The sequence below is a fragment of the Delphinus delphis genome, chromosome 7, assembly GCF_949987515.2.
Source record: "Delphinus delphis chromosome 7, mDelDel1.2, whole genome shotgun sequence".
In the NCBI taxonomy this organism is placed as follows: domain Eukaryota; kingdom Metazoa; phylum Chordata; class Mammalia; order Artiodactyla; family Delphinidae; genus Delphinus; species Delphinus delphis.
In genome coordinates, this window is record NC_082689.1 from 11,080,497 (window position 1) to 11,094,641 (window position 14,145).

At 42.3% G+C, this 14,145-nt stretch overlaps 1 protein-coding gene across 2 annotated transcripts in view; it reads right to left on the reverse strand.

The window, feature by feature from the left end:
• Window positions 1-5,868: 5,868 nt before the first annotated feature.
• Window positions 5,869-14,145, reverse strand: part of DAW1 (dynein assembly factor with WD repeats 1) — a 30,988-nt gene continuing 22,711 nt past the window's right edge. The window contains exons 11-13 of one of the 2 annotated variants that reach the window (XM_060015494.1): window positions 10,665-10,741; window positions 8,405-8,567; window positions 5,869-6,210 (exon numbers count right to left, since the gene is read on the reverse strand). In XM_060015494.1, the coding sequence (XP_059871477.1) occupies window positions 6,176-6,210; window positions 8,405-8,567; window positions 10,665-10,741 (275 nt within the window). In that variant the 3' untranslated portion in view covers window positions 5,869-6,175. Of the gene's footprint in view, window positions 6,211-8,231; window positions 8,568-10,664; window positions 10,742-14,145 lie in introns of those variants that run through there. The other variant, XM_060015493.1, reaches the window with a different exon arrangement.

The following is a 14,145-nucleotide window of genomic DNA, read 5'->3' on the forward strand; positions in this document are numbered from 1 at the left end:
CAACAGTGACTCCTATGGCTGTGAATGCTGGATGAAACTTCACTTAGAAGTTTACAGCTTTGCAAAGAGGGAAAAATACTGAAAAACTGGGCTAATTCAGAGCCATGACCAATACATGTTTATCAAGCTGAACTAAAACTTTATTCTCATTCCTGAATCCGTAAGAATTTATGAGAGATGAACACTCAAAATATTTGCTGCATTTATTCTACTCCCCATCAGTTTCCTAGGAGAAGGTAAATTGGAAGATTTTTATATCTATTGCAGAGATGCCCCAAACCATAATAAATTTATGAGAAAATTTGCCTTGAATATGCAAATTCTTTCTTAAGTCCTTTAAATCCAAGTCACTGAAGCAGTGTCTACAGATAATGTTAGCTACCCATTAATTACATGTTCATGAGGTATCAGGTTCTTTATGTGTCTATTAACTTATTTAATCCTCACAAACTCCCCACACACTATTATTAGTCCCATTTTCTAGATGAGAAAACTGAGTCAAGGAGCGTTTGAATTCTCAAGGTCCCACATCCCAGTAGTTAAGCAGGATATTAAAACAAGCATTTTGATTGCAGTCTATGTTTTTAATCACCAAAATACTGTCACTCATGAGAAACTGGCTCTAATGGCAGCCACTCACCCCACCAAATAAGAACCTTTATGACAGTGTAATGGCAACAAAGCACCTGCTCCCCCAACATCTTCCAGGAAGTGGCCACCACAGAAAACCCTCCACCCGCAACACTGAGTAATCCTTCTTTCTTTGGACATGTCCCCAGACCGCTTTCTTGTCCCCTTTGCAGCTAACCAAGGGCTGCCAGATATACCTGAAGGCCAATTAGACAGTCACCCCATTTCCAAAGCTGCCACCTTAATGGAGCACTTGTCAACCAGAGACTATCTCAGTATTTCATCTTTCTACTCTGTGAAACTGACTCTCCTTTGAAACTTGGAACTCCTTCTGAAATGAAAGTGACAGCAGATGGTTTCCCGTCATTAATAATTAGCCTGTTAATTTAGTCTCAGACTTTTTTGTCTTTGATTACCAAACCAGTTTGACCCTTTTGATTTACAATTACATTAAAATAATAAAATTCAAAGTATTCACAATCCTTAGCCTCTTAACCCACTGAAATTACAATCAACTTTATTCAAACCTAAAACAATAGATCAAGTATTACTATCAAAAGACATAATTGAATGTTGGATTCCTTGATAGATTGTGTCATTATAAAATAAATAATTATAACTTGGTTTCCAATAGAGGGATCTATAGAGAAAAACAGAACTATCTTTTATTTATTATTACTGGTTGGTGTTCTCATAAATATATGGAAAACTGTCCCTACGCTGCATCAGGATCGATGAGCCATGTCACTTGCCTCAGATATGCCAACATGGTCCTAAGCTTTAAGCCACACCACACTCTGAGCATTGTTACATAGCCCCAAGTAACCTGATCTGTAAAGAACAAAGAATAAAAAGTTTACTTTTTACACTCTTCATTTGCAGCTAAAAGAACTTATTTGCCAAAAGATAAACACTGCCACCTGCTGAGATAAGAGAATACAAGTGTGTAAGCTTATACACTTTTAAAACTCAGCATTTCCTACTTTTCACTAGTGAGAGCAGTAGAAAGTGTGTTCTTCATTTCTCAGTAAAATACAAGGTCATCTGACTTGTTGTGGTGATTACTTGATTAGATCTCACAGTCCCAAGAAAATAGTAGTAAAGGCAACTTTTGTTCAGAGATTCATCCAACATTTCCTAAAAGGTAGAATAGATAAGTCTGTCCTCATTGTATTTACAGCTTCCATATAACTTTTCTAGGATTTCCATCTCTTGCATACTGCAGATAAGCTCATTTTTCAGTTCTAGGTAATACAGCCTAAAACTCCAAACTCCAGAGGAAATTTAGGAATAGAGAGAAACTGATGGTTTTGCCTTGCCTTGAAGAATTTAAGGAGCCCCCGACATGCATACGCACGTCCCCTCCATGTTCTAAGCCAGTATCCATCCTGGGGATTTCTTATAAAAACCAGGGTGTTTAAGAGGGAAGGAGAAGAAGGTGTGGGAGGGGAATAAAAAGGGGTAAAAGACTCAAAGTTATACCAGCTCCCTGGTGGAGCCTTCCAGATGTTATGATGACTTGACCTCAGAGGCCTGTGAAATTCCACTGGATTTACCCTAAAAGAGTAGGGAAATCCTAAAAGTGGCATTCCCAAACATAGACTACCCTCGTGTAACCAAACCAAAATCATGAAACATCAAGCCATAAATTTTCATGAGAAAATTTTTGAGAGCTTTTCTAATTTCAAGAGCATCAAATACAACTCCCTTTCTAGCTCAGATTTTATGTTATAGTAAGAGAGTGTTTTCCTATCATCATTCAATCATTATCATATGATCTTGGGGCAAGCCACCTTTTCCCTCTCCTAAACATGTGTTATCAGCTCTAAATTTAGGTTCTAATTATTCCTACTTTGTTCCTCATCAAGAAATGAACTGATTTTTGCAAAAGTCTTGTAAACTGTAAAACATATAAACATTTGGAATTTTTTCTGTCTATTTTAGAAAGGAATAATCTGATAGAGCAAAAGGAAGCCAATATCATTCAGAAGACTGTTTCAGTTTCTAGTGCAGGGGTAGTGAGATTATAGATTACAGATTAAAATGGCAGTAAGACTGGAGAGCTAGGATTTGTTTTTTAATTGAGGAAAGTGTTTATGATTGGGTGGGTGGATAGAGAAAATAAAGGAGAAAAAGCGAGAGATGATTCCATCGGTAGCAGAAATAGAACTGCTAAGATGGTATCTAGCATGTGGAAATAACAGGGAGAGAAGTAAGAAGTTCTCTTCTGGATTTGATGAAATGAAAAGAGATAGCAAGATACTTAAACTAAGAAAATAGTGTCAGCCATCTGGCAACTAGGAAGAATACATAGGACAGACGCCAACCAGGATGGCAGAGGGGAAAGCCCCAAATGCCGGGTCCTCGTGTCATCATGTCACTGCATAGCCAACTAGGGGACTAACTAACCTTGTTTTAACCATGTGTTTTGTTACTTACAGACCAAACCGAGATAACAGTGAAGTTAAACAAAACATAAAATAATCTTGGTAAGATAACTAAAATTATTGTAGGAATTCTGAGTTTACAAACCTGTTTTTGAAAAGGAATATGTCTTTTAACATCGTAATAGCTTTTTTTTTTTTTTACTTCAAATCTCATCCCTTTCGAGACCCAATAAAGGTAAATTAAGAGTAACAGAAGCAGTGGAAAAACATAGGATAATAAATTCACTTATAACTTAAAGATTATAGATGTTTTTAAGTGGCAATGTAAGACTTTCATGTATAAAGAGCATTGCTTAGTTCTAAAAGCATTTATTTTGCCTTTAAATAAGACATTATGCTAAATCATGAGCTATTGCAGTTTTAGATATGAGTTGTTAGAAAAGATATTCCATTTTTATGAGCACAATTCACTCATAAAATTCTATATGAAATCTAAACATATGAGGATAGATTAAGCCATAATCATCTATATTCATGATCTCACGTCTCGGCTCCTCTGTGTGAAAGAAAACCTCTACAAGTGTTAGCGCAACTTTGCGTGCCCAAGGCACAGCGAGACCAAACAAACCAAAACGTCGGAGTTTGGAGCCACGCAAGGAGACGGGTGGCTCATGCCCTACGAAGCCCTGAGCTCCCCGAAGGTCTCAGCAAAGCACTTTTAAAAGCCAGGTTGGGGCAGGGGCGGGTGTCGAAGCGTATGTGACCAGCTGGGCACAGTTCTCTGATTGGCTGACGGTGAGGTAACAGGGTGGTATCATAGGGGTTCACATGTTCGGTCCTTAGCCTCCAGGAGGCCTGGGGCTCTGTGCTCAAGTTCATCAAGTAGTTAATGTCTTCCATTTGGTGGAGGCGGGGAGAGGGAGGTGGGTCACATCTGTGAAACAACTCAGGAAATGTGCATCAAATACTGCTACCTAGGTACCGCAGAGAGGAGCTGAAGCAGAGGATGCGGGAGAAGGCCTGTCCTGGGAAGGCCCCATAGGGTCCTGCTTGGTTACAAAGGGACAATTATTCCAAGACTCTTAAGTGTTCATTGATAAAAATTTGATTTACAATCCTCCCTAAGATACCTCTAATACATTAAACAAGTTATATTTCAACTATGATTTCTGAGTAAACAACACTGTTCTTTCCTGAAAGACGTGTTTATATATGAAGCACAGTTTTTTTTAAAGATGACTGCTAAGTTATTGATCATAATAACAGGAAACATTATCCTCATGCTTGCCATGTGCCAGATATTCCTAATCCTCAAGACAACAACTATCATTGTTACCACTTTCCAGATGAGAAACCTCAGAGTGGTGAGGCGACTTGTCCAAGAATGAAGAGTTGGAATGAGAATATGTACATAGACAATCTGACTCCAGACCCTACACACACTTCACTGTACCTTACGATACCCAGATGAAAGTAGAGCCGGTATAGGTAGTGAAAAGTGCCAGAAAAGAAGCTTTCGATTGCCAAGGCCTCCATTTCAAAGACATCCATCTCAAATAAATGTATTGCCAGCTGTACGGCACATACACTAGCTAAAAAAACCCAGATCAGGGGCTTCCCTGGTGGCGCAGTGGTTGAGAGTCCGCCTGCCGATGCAGGGGACACAGGTTCGTGCCCCGGTCCGGGAGGATCCCACATGCCGCGGAGCGGCTGGGCCCGTGAGCCATGGCTGCTGAGCCTGTGCGTCAGGAGCCTGTGCTCTGCAACGGGAGAGGCCACAACAGTGAGAGGCCCGCGTACCGCAAAAAAAAAAAAAACCCAGATCAGGAGCCAGGCCACCTCACCCATGGACTTCCTCTTTCAGAAAGCCCTGGGTGACCTAGAGAACGAAACACCTGAGTGACCCCGACTCTTCCCTTCCCGTGTCCTAATTCCCACCCTTATGTTTTAAATTCACCGATGAAGTGTGAACCCGTGAACCCTCATGCTTCCCTCCCTCCACCTGACCTCCTGTGTGGCCCTTGGGTGTGACTTGTACCCTACAGGACTTGTGTGTAATAAACCTTGTTTTTTTTTTCAAAGTTCCCTAATTATTGTTGCTGAGGTGCTCTTGCAATCATGTTACCAAGCGCAAGCTCGTTCAACAGGCCAGTAAATCAGGGGAGGAGGTGCTGGGGCAAGGAGTAATGGCTTAATTCAGAAAGCTGGAATCCAAGAAGATGGCTGCAGGAAAGAAGAAATTAACATATCACCTCCCCCAGTCTGGCAAAACCAGGAGATATTTGCAAAACTTATGGCCCTTTTTACTTTACCTCCTCACCTCCCCCTCTCCCTGTTCTGTAAAAGAAACTAGCATCCAGACCCTGGGATGATGCTTCTCTAGGACTCTAGTCTGCCACACACAAAATGGAATACTACTCAGCCATAAAAAAGAAAAAAATCTTGTCATTTGCCACCACATGGATGAGGCTTGAGGGCATTAGACTAAAATTAAATGTCAGACAGAGAAAGATACGTGCCATGTGATCTCACTTATATATGGGATCTAAACCAACGAACAAACGGAAAACACTGAACTCATATGGAGAACAGAGGCACAACGGGTGAAGGGGGTCAAAAGGTATAAAATTCCGGTTATAAAATAATTAAGTTGTTGGTATGTAATGCACAGCATGGTGACTATAGTTAATAAAACTGTACTGCATATTTGAAAGCCGCTGGAAGAGTAGATGTTAAAAGTTCTCGTCACAAGGAAGAAAACATACATTGTAAACATAGATATGCACAAAAAATTCACAAAACATTTTCTCCAAAAACTTTATTCAACAGAAATTATAATAATAGGCTTCAAAGTAGAATCTAGGAGACACGTTGTTACATTACTCTTGTTTCATTTATCAGTATCGTGATGCTATCAAGAAAGAAAACTGAAATAACCAGTGACATTTGCCACACAGTATGCTTGTTCCTGTCATCTCTACCAAATAATATCAAGGAATGACATAAGTCCATCAGTTTTAATGGTCGTATCTGTGAAGCTAACGACAGTGTATGAAAGGTTGACTTGTGGACAAAGAGAAAACATGAACTCTCACAATAGCTTGCTGTCTGGCTGTGATGCCAAGCGGCAAGTTTCCTCATGGACTGGCTTTCTTCAATCAGCGCCATATCCTACAGGTATTATCCTTGCTACCTAATAAAGCAAATTTCACAAAGTTAGTTTTCTTTATTTTACTCACTTAACTCTCTCTGTTTTTACAGGTTGACATTTTCTGGGTCATTGTCGATGATCAGTATGTTTAATGCGCTAGAGCCTCGGTGCCCAGCTGGAGAGCCCCTCAGCAGCTCAGGCGTTTGGGGGGCGGGAATCTTTTTTTTTTTTTTTTGCATTTTTCCATGTCAGTCATAAATTGGGCAAGTTCACATTCTACCTACGCACCCCCGCGAGATTCATGGCATCTGAGAATTGGAGAGGACCGGAGAATGCAGCCCCATCGGCCGTCCCTCTGCTTATCTCCCCACCCCACCTTCACACATGGCCACCAGGTGGAAATATGGTGACTTTGAACATCTCCAGGTTTGAGTGACTAGCTTATGAGGGGGCAGCCCATCCCACTTTGGAACGTCTCAAAATGTCAACAGATTTTTCTCATCGTCGGTCAGAATGTGAAATTTGCATCCTCCCGCCCGCCCCACGACTATGATCGACACTCTTCCAAAGCAGCCTTGATACAACTCCTCCCCCAGGGATGCCATTCACATTCTGTCTGTGGGAATGACGGCCCTGGTACGGAGCAGTGCTGGGCGCTGCTGCTTCTCTCAACCTCAGCGGCCAGGCAGGTACCATCGATAGAGGAAGTGTGAGGGCTGCACGGATCGGGAAAGCCTGTGAACACCGCACATTCCCCGCAAAGGCACCTCGTTATTTTTAAAAGTGTCATGACCACACCAGACAGTTTCTTTCCATTTAGTGGACTCTAAACCCTCAGGCAGTCCACTAAAAAATGCATGCAGTTAATCACACCGGGGTCTGACAAGAAATAGGGCAGATCAGTTCAAACCCAGTGCTCTGCTGAAGGCCAGGCAGACGTGTCACCCCCATTCTCATAAGCGCTGGCATCTAGTGGGTCAGTATTTAAGCATGTTGGTGCTTTGGGAAATACTAAATAAATCGATAATATCTTAAAAGAGCTCAGGCATTTGAAGGCCACCACTAAAACAAGGCACAATCAACACATATTCCTTCCCTAACTCTCAGGGTCTTCTGTGGTTGAGGTGAAGAGGTACTGCATAGCTGACCCGGCTTAACATGAACGGTGTAGACTAGGAAAGCCTGGCCCTCAGCTCCTGTGCTTCCTGTCACAATCTCCCACCTCCTTCCTCATTGTGAGAAAGGATCCAACATTCTTTATTATGGCCTTGTCTTAGGAGTACCTACGTTCTAGTAACACTCGCTAACCGTAAGCCCAAAGGAAGTAATCTGCAATTTTAGAAATTATCCATAATTAGGTGGAAAGGGGTGGTATTTCAGGGCAAAGGGGAGATTATTCTCAGCACCTCTAAAGTTATATGATTAGGAAGCTACCTAATCAGCCAATATATAAAGCCAACTTTGTATATGTGACATTTCACTTACTAGACTAGTTAAGCAATGTGAAAATCTTCTGGACACAATGAGAATCACTAAGAGTTAGGCAGATTCGCTCCTCTGTGCCCTCTGAGGGCATCCCTACCCAACACCACTGTAGCATCCCACTCCCTGCCAAGGTTTCCTCCAGAGGCAGTGCACTAACGTAGTGCCATATTCTTGTCATTTTTTTCCCCTTTCCACAATCTAAATTAACCTGATCTCAATCCAGTTCTTATAAAATATCGCTAATATAATTTATTCACAATAAATCGTTAATCATTGAAAAATTGCTCAATATGTGTTCTTTTCCCCCAATATTAATGTGTCACGAGGGGACATCCAAGGAGAAAACAATTTCACTCAAAGAACAAATCTCTAATGGGCTGTAAATCCCACTGTGAAGAACTCAGGTCCTGACTTGTTTTAGTTACTAACATTTACTGCCGTCAACTGAGTATTGACCATCTGATGGACTGTGCCTGGGGAAATGTAGTAAACAGGAAGAAGGCAGGCTACTGAATTCTTACTTCGCCTGGAGCAACTGAAACTGAGAATTCATAAAGCCTTACAGTCAGTGGCAGAGCTCACTCCTGTGGTTCTGCAATGCAACTAAAATGAAATAAAGGACATAAAAGGCACCAAGATGAGCTAGGGACCCTGGTGGGGATGGGGGTGTCTCCTTTTGGTATCCAGCTTCGTAACTCTAACAGCCAATTTGAAAGGAAAACTAAGTCGATGGTGTTTATTTCTCCCCTACCTGTAATGATTATGTCACCTTTATAGTTGAAAGCACATGAAAAGATTTCATCTGTGTGTCCCTCAAGAACCTGGAAGCACTGACCCGTCTGAACATCCCAGATTCTAGCTGTTTTGTCAGAGCTGCCAGTGAGAAGACGGTTCCCTTGGGGGTTGAAAGAAATCTATAAGCAAGAAAGAAGAAAAGTGACCACAGGTTTGTGTAATTTGATTCCCACTATATTTTTAATCAGCAGAAAGGGGACATTACTAAGTACCTGTCACCTTCTCAGCCTGGTATTTATTCTTACATAGAACAGTTCCTTCAGGATGGGAAAAATATTGCAGGGACTAATACATGAAAATTAAAATCTAGACAGTAAAGTTTGATTGCCCACCCGTCACACACGGTTCTAAGGATAAAAACCAAAGCTCCGTCATACTTTGAGTGTTCCCCACCCAGCTTCCTTCCAAAGGCTCCTGATGCCAATCTCCCCACGCAAACCAAGAGGCAGAGCCCTGGTGTGGATGAGAACCCAAGCCAGGCATCTTCATACCCACACCTCGATGTCACCGCTGCAAACCAACTTTCTGTCATCACAAGCATAGGGATCGTCCCTCAATCTGTGGTACAGAATGTCAGGGCCACTAAGGGAGGACTTCCTGTCTGCTGCTACTTAAAGCACAGAACTTTCCATCAATGTGTCCTGAGAGCCCCTACATGCCAGGCATCGTCACATGGTATCTGAGCAGCAGAGAAAAGTGTTAGTCCTTGGTTCCTCTGGACATCATGCTTATAACCTTTTCTAAAGCATCAGAAGATGACAATTTGGGCCACTTCCTCTGTAACTGAAGGGTTGATGAGGGCAAGTCCCAAGGCCATGGCTTTTTTCATCACAGTGTCACTAGGGCCTAGCATAATGCCTAGCACAGTGGGAGCTTTCAAAAAGTATTTGCTGGGCTTCCCTGGTGGCTCAGTGGTTGAGAGTCCGCCTGCCGATGCAGGGGACACGGGTTCGTGCCCTGGTCTGGGAAGATCCCATGTGCCGCAGAGCGGCTGGGCCCGTGAGCCATGGCCGCTGAGACTGCGCGTCCGGAGCCTGTGCTCCGCAACGGGAGAGGCCACAACAGTGAGAGGCCCACATACCGCAAAAAAAAAAAAAAAAAAAAAAGTATTTGCTAAGTGAATGAACGAATGAATGAATGAATACCTTAGCTTGGTACCCCATAGAAATGCCATCACTGGATGGCAATTCAATAGGTAATATATACTTAACAAGCATAAAATGCAGTAATAAAGTTTGAGAACTCTATTCACACACACACACACACACACACACACACACAAACGTGCGCTTATTGAGTGTGACACACCAGACTCTCAGCAACATGGCCTGGGCTCCCTCTGTGGCCTGTCTCCCACGGTCACACATCCCATCCCTCTTCCTGCCAGTCCCCAAGGCCTCCCAGCCTGTGAAGAAGATGTGTCCTGCACAGTCTCAGAGACCAACCCTGATGGGCAAGGGGGCAGTGGCCACCAGCAGCAGGTGCAAAGGCAGGAGATGGGGAGACAGCACAGCAGCGGGGGGCCCCGGGCTCCAGCAGGAGCCTGCAGAGACTTGAAACCATCAAGCTGATAGTTTACAAGGAACGAGAAATCTATCTCAGGTATGAGACCAAAGAATTGGGCCAAACTAGGGGGTGAGAGTCACCAGTCCCAGCCTTCAATACAATATTCTGAGGACACATCTAAACCTCAGATCCCTGATTGGATGGCCCTGCTCTGTGCATAAGCTTTTGGGAGGAGCTGATATAAAATCCTAAACTACAGCTTTCAAGTTTCAAAATAGGTCATTTTTAACTTCGTTAAGTGTTAAATGTTTCCAGGAAGTACTTCCTCAATTGCATCTAATCTACAGGACACTTGATATTTGCTGTGCAGCGTGTCTTTTGCGTAATATAAACTTGTGTGTTTACTAGAACCAGGAAAAATACTTTATTAGCTTCTTAATAGCTTTAATAAGTATTTTTAGCTAACAGAATCTTTTGCTCATGGCTGAGGAGAATGCTGTTTTATACTTTGTAAAAGGTTTTAGAAATCATTTATTATGCTGAGTTTCAGGACACTTTTAAAAATAAAGTCTTTAGGTAACTGATTTCTAGAAAATGTGAGATAACTGGCCAAACCTTGGTACCATCAGTGCCAATAGACCTATTTATACTAAGCCAGCTGCCTATTTTTTTGAAAATAAATAAATTGCTCCAATGAGAAAGCAACTCACCTTTGAAATTTCACCTACATGGCCTTCCAATTTGGTAATGCATTTTCTCGTGGCTGCACTGAAAACTCTTGCTGTTCCTTTTTGAGAGGAGTTGAGATATATATAAATTCATCTGAAACACAGAACTTTGACCACATGCCCTGAATTATCTAAATATCTATCCCTCTGACACACACACTCTGTGCTAAGTTTGTCTTCTTGCCTGCGGTGAGAACCAGCCACTTAATACTTAAAATGCAAGCTGGTTCCACTGCAGGAGAAGAGAGTGAAAAGGAGTCTCTCTAGCCCCAAGCTTATTAGAAGAGATACCGGGTTCCAAGGTAGATGGGAATGGGGAGACAGGAATCCAAAAAGAATAAAGTTTTTAAGAGAAAAAAGGGGAATTAAAACAAGTTCTGAGAGGCTGAGGATGAAATAAACAGCAAGACTAACATCACACACCAAATATGAGTCTAGGGTTGCAGAAGATCGAGAGGCCTTCCTGAGAAGGAACAGCGTTCACTACTCAATGAATGAAGAACAGGCACTAAGAAACCCCTTTCAACAGAAAAGGCTAAGAGAATGGTTTGTTCCCTATCGGGTCCCCAATGCCCAGAAGTGCCAAACTCATAGTAAACACAATAAATAGATGTAGGATGGACGGATGGATGGAGGGTAGATGGATGGGTGGATGGATGGATACATGAAGTACAATAGTAGATACATTTCCTCAGAATTAAGGAATAGAGGAGTTGGGGCTTCCCTGATGGCACAGTGGTTGAGAATCTGCCTGCCAATGCAGGGGACACAGGTTCAATCCCTGGTCCGGGAAGATTCCACATGCTGCGGAGCAACTAAGCCCATGAGCACAACTACTGAGCCTGTGCTCTACAGCCCGTGAGCCACAACTACTGAGCCCGCGTGCCACAACTACTGAGGCCTGTGCGCCTAGAGCCCGTGCTCCACAATAAGAGAAGCCACCACAATGAGAAGCCTGTGCACTGCAACGAAGAGTAGCCCCTGCTCGCCGCAACTAGGGAAAGCCCACACAGCAACGAAGACCCAACGCAGCCAAAAATAAATAAATAAATAAATGTATTTTAAAACAAAAAAAAAGGAATAGAGGAGTTAAATAAGCATAGAAGAAGAAAAACAGAAGTAGTAAAATTGCTGTCAGAAAAAAAATTAAAATTTATCTGCCCAGGTGAAGGATGCTGTCTCACCACAAATTATAGATTACATCAAGGTAAAATTAGCAAGGATAGGGAATTGTCAGACAAAAACTGTAGACAAAACAAAAATTGTAGACAAAACTGCTATGTTAGAATTAATATGATTAAAATATAAAACTTGCAACTTGGCTGGACATTTCAAAAGCCTTAAAGAAAAGTGATCCAACTGTTTTAAGAGTTTGTTAATAAGAGAGATTGGTTCAAGATAGCGGAGTAGAAGGACGTGTGCTCACTTCCTCTTGCAAGGGCACCGGAATCACAACTAACTGCTGAACTATCATCAAGAGGAAGACACTGAAACTCACCAAAAAAGACACCCGACATCCAAAGACGAAGTAGAAGCTGAAATGAGATGGTAAGAGGGGCGCAATCACAATAAAATCAAATCCCATAACTGCTGGGAGGGTGACTCACAAACTGGAGAACAATTATACAACAGAAGTCTACCCACTGTAGTGATGATTCTGAGCCCCACATCAGGCTTCCCAAGCTGAGGGTCTGACAACAGGAGGAGGAATTCCCAGAGAATCAGACTTTGAAGGTTAGCAGGATTTGATTACAGAACTTCGACAGGACTGGGGGAAACAGAGACTCCACTCTTGGAGGGCACACACAAAGTAGTGTGTGCATGAGGACCTGGGAGAAGGAGCAGTGACCCCATAGGAGACTGAACCAGACCTACCTGCTAGTGTTGGAGGGTCTCCTGCAGAAGCGTGGGGTGGCTGTGGCTCACTGCAGGGACAAGGACACTGGCAGAAGAAGTTCTGGGAAGTACTCCTTGAGGTGAGCTCTCCCAGAGTCCGCCATTAGCCCCAACCAAGAGCCTGGTAGTCTCCAGCATCGGGTCGCCTCATGCCCAACAACCAAGAGGGAGGGAACCCAGCCCCACCCATCAGCAGACAAGTGGATTAAAGTTTTACTGAGCTCTGCCCACCAGAGCAACAGTCAGCTCTACCCACCACCAGTCCCTCCCATCAGGAAACTTGCACAAGCTTCTTAGACAGCCTCATCCACCAGAGGGCAGACAGCAGAAGCAAGAAGAACTACAATCCTGCAGCCTGTGGAACAAAAACCACATTCACAGAAAGATAGACAAAATGAAAAGGCAGAGGACTATGTACCAGATGAACGAACAAGATAAAACCCCAGAAAAACAACTAAATGAAGTGGAGATAGGCAACCTTCTGAAAAAGAATTGAGAAGAATGATAGTGAAGATGATCCAGGACCTCAGGAAAAGAAAGGAGGCAAAGATCGAGAAGATGCAAGGAATGTTTAACAAAGATCTAGAAGAATTAAAGAACAAACAAGCAGAGATAAACAATACAATAACTGAAATGAAAAATATACTAGAAGAATCAATAGCAGAATAACGGAGGCAGAAGAACAGATAAGTGACCTGGAAGACAGAATGCAGGAATTCATAGCCACGGAACAGAATAATAAAGAAAAAAGAATGAAAAGAAACGAAGACAGCCTAAGCGACCTCTGGGACAACATTAAATGCAACAACATTCACATTACAGGGGTCCCAGAAGGAGAAGAGAGAGAGAAGGACCCGAGAAAATATTTGAAGAGATTATAATTGAAAACTTCCCTAACATGGGAAAGGAAAGAGCCACCCAAGCCCAAGAAGCACAGAGAGTCCCAGGCAGGATAAACCCAAGGAGAAACATGCCGAGACACAGTAATCAAACTGACAAAAATTAAAGGCAAAGAAAAATTATTAAAAGCAACAAGGGAAAAATGACAAATAACATACATAGGAAAACATAGGAAGAACACTCTTTGACAGAAATCACAGCAAGATCTTTTTTGACCCACCTTCTAGAGTAATGGAAATAAAAACAAAAATAAACAAATGGGACCTAATGAAACTTCAAAGCTTTTGCACAGCAAAGGAAACTCTATAAACAAGATGAAAAGAAAACCCTCAGAATGGGAGAAAATATTTGCAAACGAATCAAGGGACAAAGGATTAATCTCCAAAACATATAAACAGCACATACAGCTCAATATTACAAAAAAAACAAACAATCCAATCAAAACATGGGCAGAAGACCTAAATAGACATTTCTCCAAAGAAGATATACAGATTGCCAACAAACACATGAAAGGATGCTCAACATCAGTAATTATTAGAGAAATGCAAATCAAAACTACAATGAGGCATCACCTCACACCATTTAAAATGGGCATCATCCGAAATCTACAAACAACAAATGCTGGAGAGGGTGTGGAGAAAAGGGAACCCTCTTGCACTGTTGGTGG